This window comes from Leishmania braziliensis, chromosome 27 (assembly GCF_000002845.2).
Source record: "Leishmania braziliensis MHOM/BR/75/M2904 complete genome, chromosome 27".
Lineage (NCBI taxonomy): Eukaryota > Euglenozoa > Kinetoplastea > Trypanosomatida > Trypanosomatidae > Leishmania > Leishmania braziliensis.
Window position 1 is genome coordinate 1105028 of NC_009319.2, and position 7821 is coordinate 1112848.

Genomic DNA, 7821 nt, shown 5'->3' on the forward strand with positions numbered 1-7821 from the left:
CCGCCTGCGTGTGGCGCTATCTGGCGCACTCAGCACATCCTCCGTCGGTGTCGTCTCTCTTGTTTTGCTGAAGCATCCCGTGTTGTGCCCTCCGCTGGTGTGCAACCTATCCGCGCTCATGGGGTGGTGGTGGGGCGACTCCATTGTGCCTCCCTCGGCAGTGTTGTACCCCGTCTTCTTTGCCGTTTCGCACCCGCTCTGCAGCACGAACCCACAAGTGGCTCTCGCGCTTTCTCTTTCCCCGCCTCGTTCTCCTCCGTGCCACTCGTCTCTCTACACTGCGGCCTCTTCTTGCGACGACCACGCCACAGCCACCACCCACAGGCACGCTTGGGCTTTGTGTGTCTCGTACACTCCCCGCCTTCTCGCGGTTAATCCCCGGCACGTCTCGCTCTCTCCTGTGACGCTGTGCAGCGCCTGCCATCGTTTTCTGCTCCCGTCAGTGTGTGCCGCCTCTGCCTCTCCACCAGTGCCGCCATGTCCGTCAACCCGCTGCTTCAGCAGAGCCGTCTGCCGCACCAAAATACCCACCCTTTGACAGGGTGAAGGTGGAGCACTACGCGCCCGCCTTCGAGCAGGGCATGGCGGAGCAGATGGCGGAGATCGAGGCGATCAAGGCCAACCCCGACACGCCCACCTTCGAGAACACCGTTGTGGCACTCGAGGAGAGCGGGGCGCTGCTTACGCGCGCACACGTGAGCCCAGAGATGCAAAAGCTCGAGCAGGCCTACGCACCAAAGTTCTCCGCCCACACGCACCGGGTCTACCTCGACAGCGCCTTGTAGAGCCGCATCAGGGCCGTATACGACGAGCGTGCCCGTCTTGCTGGCGAGGACTTGCGCCTCGTGGAGCACCACGCAAAGGAGTTCCGAACGGGTGGCGCCGGCCTTGACGACGCGGTCAAGGAGGAGCTGAAGCAGGTGAACGAGCGCCTTGCCACTCTCGAGAGTGGCTTCGCCAAGAGGCTCATGGACACACGCAGGACCGCGTCGCTGATCGTGGCTGACGCTGCTGAGCTGGAGGGCCTCAGCGAGGACGAGATCGCGACGGCACAGAAAGAGGCGGAGAGCCTCGGCCACCCCGGCAAGCATGCGTTGGTCATTGTGAACACGACGCAGCAGCCGCTGCTCGCTTCACTGAGGAACCGCGAGACGCGCGGCCGCCTGCTCGAGGCGAGCGAGCAGCGCGCCGGACGTGGCGACGAGAATGGCACAACCGCCATCACGGTCGAGATGGCGCAGCTGCGCCTCAGGAGGGCGACGCTGCTTGGCAAGAAGAGCTTTGCGGAGTGGCAGCTCCAGAACCAGATGGCCGATCCGGCGTCTGCGGAGGCGTTGCTGCGCGACATGGGCAAAGCGGCAGCGCCAAAGGCGACGAAGGAGGCCGCTGACATCCAGCAGATGATTCGCGAGGAAGGTGGCGACTTCGAGCTGGCGCCGTGGGACTGGCGCTACTACGCGGAGCGGGTGCGCAGGCAGCTGTACGATCTCGACGAGAACGAGGCGAAGCCGTACTTTGAGCTGAACAACGCCCTTGAGCGCGGCGTGTTCTACGCGGCGGAGAAGCTCTACGGCGTGACGATGCAGCGGCGCACCGATCTGCCGGTGTACCACCCCGATGTGATGACGCTCGAGATGTTCGACTGCACGGGCGAGTCGCTCGCCATTTTTGGCATCGACCCCTACGCGCGTGCAGGCAAGCGCGGTGGTGCGTGGATGACATTCATTGTTCGCCAGGCCTCCCTGCTTGGCCGAAAGCCAGTCGTGTACAACGTGCTGAACACTGTGAAGCCGGCGGAGGGAAGGCCGGCCTTGTTGACCCGTGACAACGTGACGACGCTCTTCCACGAGTTCGGCCACGGACTCCACGGCATGCTAAGCAACCTCCAGTACTCAACACTCTCCGGCACGAGCGTCGCCCGTGACTTCCTCGAGTTCCCATCGCAGATCAACGATCACTGGGCGATGTACGATGCCGTGCTGAAGAACTACGCGCTTCACTACGAGACCAAGGAGCCGATCCCGCAGGCGCTGGTGGACCGCATGAAGGCGGCCGAGACGTACGGTGCCGGCCTCCATACCATCGAGGTGGACAAGGCGGCGTACCTCGATCTCCACTGGCATCGTGCCACGGAGGAGGCGGCAATGAGGGCCTTTGGAGTTGGGATGACCGAGGTGCCGCCGCGCTACCACAGTGGGTACTTCCTGCACATTGTCGCTGGCGGGTACGCCTCGAACTACTACGTGTACGAGTGGGCGCGGGTGTTGGACTGCGACGGGCTCGAGTGGTTCCTGGAGAGCGGTGGGCTGACGCGCGAGAACGGAGATCACCTGCGCGCGCGCGTGCTCTCTGTGGGCAACTCGGTGGACGCCAACGTTGCGTACGAGAAGTTCGCTGGCCGCAAGGCCAACATGAAGGCGTTCCTGCGCATCAACGGTCTGCTGGGCGAGTAGGCTTGATTATGATGTGTGTGTGCGTGTGTGCCGCTGCGCTCTTCCTCCCTCTTCCTCAAAGTTTCGCCTTCTCTCCTTTTCTGTCCTCGTCCCTGTTCGTGTCGCTTGTGTTCGCCGAACGCCTACGCCAGCGCGGATGGGTTGGAGCTAAGCGGCGAAGGTCATTTCATCGCTGCTCTCGACTCTGCGCTGTGGCCTTCTCTGTACGGCAGTCGCGACCCCTTCGGTGCTTCGTTTCACCACCTTTTCATCATTGCGCATCGCGTACAAGGCCATCCTCCTCCCCTTCTCCCTCCGCGTGGGTGCGTCGGTGAAGGCATCCGCGGCGCAGGCCTGGTAATCCGGCTTCCGAGACCGTCTGCCCGAAAGGGGGCCGCCTTGCAGCCCCCCTCCCCGGGCAAAGGTGCTTGCCACTCTTCGATCGAATGACACCACACCCCAACGCCCCTGCTTCCGTAGACGGCTCCCTTGGCGCCATCCTCCCTCTGGCGTGCTGCCACCCCACCCCCACCTCCTCCCATCCCTCGCTCTCTCTCCTTTGTCTCCCTTCACGTCCACCCTTCCGTCTTCCCTTTGCTCCCCACGTGCGTGTATGCCTGCGATGTACCCGTTCTACGCCTACGGATGAAGATGCAGCGCCTTTCCTCGCACTCACCACGTACACACCTACACACCCACACACGCTCACATACACACACACACACACACACACACACACACACAGACACACATACATAGACACACACACACACACACACAGACACACACACACGGGACCCTTTCCCCGTGCTCTTCTCTCCGTATTCCCTCTCTTTTCTCTCTTTGCCTGCGTTGGCCCGCTCGCCTCCCTCCTTCCCTCTGCGCATCTGATAAGCCTGTCTCGCCAACCATGGACCACGACTCGATGGCGCAGAGCCCCGCCCCCCGCCCCTTGTGCCGCTGTAAGAAGCAGCGCACCGATCGCGGAAGTCGGCTGGGCGGTGCTCTACTCGGTCTCTACAGCCGGGCCGGTTTCTCTGCTGCTGAAATCCGCTTCAGAGTGCGCCAGCGACGGGAACTCGGGATCGAGCGATTCCGGCGCGTAGGCCTGTGCACTGAGGAGAGCGATGCAGCGACGCTGCCGCCGGGCGATGTGCTCCCACGCACGGACACGGATACCGCAGTTGGTGTGACCTCTGCGGTGGGCAAGCCGATTCCGCTGCGGCCGGTGAGTGGCCCCTCTGGCACCCGATGCGGGAGACGTCGCGGCAGCCGCCCCTTGTGTGGCTGTAAGAAGCAGCGCACCGATCGCGGAAGTCGGCTGGGCGGTGCTCTACTCGGTCTCTACAGCCGGGCCGGTTTCTCTGCTGCTGAAATCCGCTTCAGAGTGCGCCAGCGACGGGAACTCGGGATCGAGCGATTCCGGCGCGTAGGCCTGTGCACTGAGGAGAGCGATGCAGCGACGCTGCCGCCGGGCGATGTGCTCCCACGCACGGACACGGATACCGCAGTTGGTGTGGCCTCTGCGGTGGGCCAGCCGATTCCGCTGCGGCCGGTGAGTGGCCCCTCTGGCACCCGATGCGGGAGACGTCGCGGCAGCCGCCCCTTGTGTGGCTGTAAGAAGCAGCGCACCGATCGCGGAAGTCGGCTGGGCGGTGCTCTACTCGGTCTCTACAGCCGGGCCGGTTTCTCTGCTGCTGAAATCCGCTTCAGAGTGCGCCAGCGACGGGAACTCGGGATCGAGCGATTCCGGCGCGTAGGCCTGTGCACTGAGGAGAGCGATGCAGCGACGATGCCGCCCCTCCATTATCCCCTTTGCACACCCCAGCAACAGGCACTGCCTGCCGTATCGCTGTGGAAGCCGGAGGGGCCGCAACCGGCCATTCATTATCCCCTTAGCACACCCCAGCAACAGGCAGTGCCTGCCGTATCGCTGTGGAAGCAGGAGGGGCCGCAACCGGCCATTCATTATCCCCTTAGCACACCCCAGCAACAGGCAGTGCCTGCCGTATCGCTGTGGAAGCAGGAGGGGCCGCAACCGGCCATTCATTATCCCCTTAGCACACCCCAGCAACAGGCAGTGCCTGCCGTATCGCTGTGGAAGCAGGAGGGGCCGCAACCGGCCATTCATTATCCCCTTAGCACACCCCAGCAACAGGCACTGCCTGCCGTATCGCTGTGGAAGCAGGAGGGGCCGCTACCGGCCGTTCAGCACTCACGGTGGAACCCTTTTAGCTTCACCGGCGGCGATGCCGTATCGCTGAGGAAGCAGGAGGGGCCGCTACCGGCCATTCATTATCCCCTTAGCACACCCCAGCAACAGGCAGTGCCTGCCGTATCGCTCTGGAAGCAGGAGGGGCCGCAACCGGCCGTTCAGCACTCACGGTGGAGCCCTTTTAGCTTCACCGGCGGCGATGCCGTGCGCACATCCACAGGGCGTCCCATAAAATATTAAAGTAATTCACCCTACCTCGGATTCGCGACGTGCAAGAGCGTTTATTCCTCCCTTTTTTTGCGGCCGCACACGTGATGGACGGGTGTTCTTGAACATCTGCCAGACACCACACGTGGTGCGTCCTCTTTTTGATCTTTCGCCGAGGCCCTGCCGTGGCGGCCCCCTTTGTTATGTTGTTCAGAAGCACATCCGTCGATTCCTTTTTCTCCTTTCCGAGGCCCTGCCGTGGCGGCCCCCTTTGTTATGTTCTTTGAGGCCCCTCCGTAGGGCACTTTTTTTACAAACCTCAGAGACTCACCAATTATAGATTCGTTTTCTACTTTTTTTGCAGGCGCACACGTGATGAACGGGTGTTCTTGAACATCTGCCAGACACCACACGTGGTGCGTCCTCTTTTTGATCTTTCGCCGAGGCCCTGCCGTGGCGGCCCCCTTTGTTATGTTGTTCAGAAGCACCTCCGTCGATTCCTTTTTTCTCCTTTCCGAGGCCCTGCCGTGGCGGCCCCCTTTGTTATGTTGTTCAGAAGCACATCCGTCGATTCCTTTTTTCTCCTTTCCGAGGCCCTGCCGTGGTGGCCCCCTTTGTTATGTTGTTCAGAAGCACATCCGTCGATTCCTTTTTTCTCCTTTCCGAGGCCCTGCCGTGGCGGCCCCCTTTGTTATGTTGTTCAGAAGCACATCCGTCGATTCCTTTTTCTCCTTTCCGAGGCCCTGCTGTGGCGGCCCCCTTTGTTATGTTGTTCAGAAGCACATCCGTCGATTCCTTTTTCTCCTTTCCGAGGCCCTGCTGTGGCGGCCCCCTTTGTTATGTTGTTCAGAAGCACATCCGTCGATTCCTTTTTTCTCCTTTCCGAGGCCCTGCTGTGGCGGCCCCCTTTGTTATGTTGTTCAGAAGCACATCCGTCGATTCCTTTTTTCTCCTTTCCGAGGCCCTGCCGTGGCGGCCCCCTTTGTTATGTTGTTCAGAAGCACATCCGTCGATTCCTTTTTCTCCTTTCCGAGGCCCTGCCGTGGCGGCCCCCTTTGTTATGTTGTTCAGAAGCACATCCGTCGATTCCTTTTTTCTCCTTTCCGAGGCCCTGCTGTGGCGGCCCCCTTTGTTATGTTGTTCAGAAGCACATCCGTCGATTCCTTTTTCTCCTTTCCGAGGCCCTGCCGTGGCGGCCCCCTTTGTTATGTTGTTCAGAAGCACATCCGTCGATTCCTTTTTCTCCTTTCCGAGGCCCTGCCGTGGTGGCCCCCTTTGTTATGTTGTTCAGAAGCACATCCGTCGATTCCTTTTTTTTCCTTTCCGAGGCCCTGCCGTGGTGGCCCTTTTTTCTTTACTTCGCAGAGACGCTGCCGCTTTATCTGTACGTCACTTGAGCCCTCCGCTGGTGTGTGTGTGTGTGGAGTTGTCGTGTGTTGTGGGGAATGTTTTGTGGCTTTTCTCGTGTCTTCGCCCCCCCTCCCCCCCCTCAGTGCACGCGCGTCGACGAATGTCCGCGTGGCTGTCACCTCTCCGCCTTCCCTCACAGGTGAGACACGAGAAGACGCGCGCCTGCAGATGTTTCTTCCGCTCTTTCAATGCCCTTCCAACCGCTCTGGTCACTGTTGCGCTGTACGCATGCATGTGCGCATACGTGAGTGGTGAGCGACAGAGACGCACGGGGCGGTCTGCAGAGCTCCTCTGCGCCGCGGTGTTTCTTGTTGCCACTCCCCTCGCATTCTTTGCTCATCTACAGCAGCCGGGCCCATTGCTGTGGAGTGCTGGGCAGGTGCGCGCTTGTGTGAAGCATCCACCTGCGGGTGCAGCAGACCCCCTCCCCTCTCTCTCTGCGTGCGCGGATGCGTTACAGCGCAGGGCATTGGGGAGCATCCTCGCGTGGCTCTCGTTCTCCTTCGCTCTCTGTCTCGTCACCTCAGCCCTTCTGCTTCTCCCTCGTCGTCCTCCTCCTCCCCGCTGGTATACGTATGCGCCTGGTGGCGTGCGACAACGGCGCCATCGCGTGCGGCACTGCTGCATCCTCCGTAGGACTTGGCCACGCGGGTTACACCCACACACAGACGTGTCCCTTTCGAGAGAAAAGTGCGTTGGCCTTCTTGGCGCTCTCGCGCTGCGGTGCCGAGTAGGGCGAGGGCGCTGCTGAGATGTCCCTCACCTCCACCACGTCACTACCCCCCGCCCACGCCACCGCGGACGCCTCGCTGTGGGAGGCGCTTGCGGCGGAGTGCCGGAAGTGTTCAATGGGCCTCTGCAAGTGCAAGCACGAGACCGAGCGGCTTGTGCGCTCGATGGAAGGAGTGCTGTTCTGTGTTGCACTCGAGGACGTGCCGCACTCCGTGTGCGGTGCGAAGCATTTCAGCGCTGCTTCACCTCCTCTCGGTTTGCGCTAGAGGGGGGCGTGCGATGACGACGGCGTCTCTTCTTCTTCTACCCCGGGGAGTCGTGCACATCCGCCCACCCAAAGTTGTGCGTGGGTGCCTGTGCGGCGCCTCGCCTCCCCCCTCCGCGCCGTACAGCCGGGCGATGAGGCTTCCATCGCTCGTACGGCTTTTGTCGTTGCTGCTCAAGCGCTGTTTGTGCCCCTCCCTTCTCTCTCTTTCCCCGTAGGTACCCCCCGCTTCCTCTTGTGCTGCTGCTGCACCGACATGTGACAGCGCATGCAGACTCATCTTATCCTCTTCCCCACACCTGCAGTCCGCCTGCGTGTGGCGCTATCTGGCGCACTCAGCACATCCTCCGTCGGTGTCGTCTCTCTTGTTTTGCTGAAGCATCCCGTGTTGTGCCCTCCGCTGGTGTGCAACCTATCCGCGCTCATGGGGTGGTGGGTGGTGGTGGTGGTGGTGGTGGTGGGGCGACTCCATTGTGCCTCCCTCGGCAGTGTTGTACCCCGTCTTCTTTGCCGTTTCGCACCCGCTCTGCAGCACGAACCCACAAGTGGCTCTCGCGCTT

The 7821-nt window shown here is 61.6% G+C and overlaps 2 protein-coding genes across 2 annotated transcripts; both read left to right on the plus strand.

The window, feature by feature from the left end:
- Positions 1-968: 968 nt before the first annotated feature.
- LBRM_27_2780 (metallo-peptidase, Clan MA(E), Family M3) lies at positions 969-2453 on the plus strand (the record flags this gene model as incomplete). The annotated part of the gene is made up of 1 exon (XM_001565981.1): positions 969-2453. The coding sequence occupies one exon, from the start codon at positions 969-971 to the stop codon at positions 2451-2453; it is 1485 nt and encodes a 494-aa protein (XP_001566031.1).
- An 889-nt stretch (positions 2454-3342) lies between these two features.
- LBRM_27_2790 (hypothetical protein) lies at positions 3343-4887 on the plus strand (the record flags this gene model as incomplete). The annotated part of the gene is made up of 1 exon (XM_001565982.1): positions 3343-4887. The coding sequence occupies one exon, from the start codon at positions 3343-3345 to the stop codon at positions 4885-4887; it is 1545 nt and encodes a 514-aa protein (XP_001566032.1).
- Between the last annotated feature and the right edge of the window lie 2934 nt (positions 4888-7821).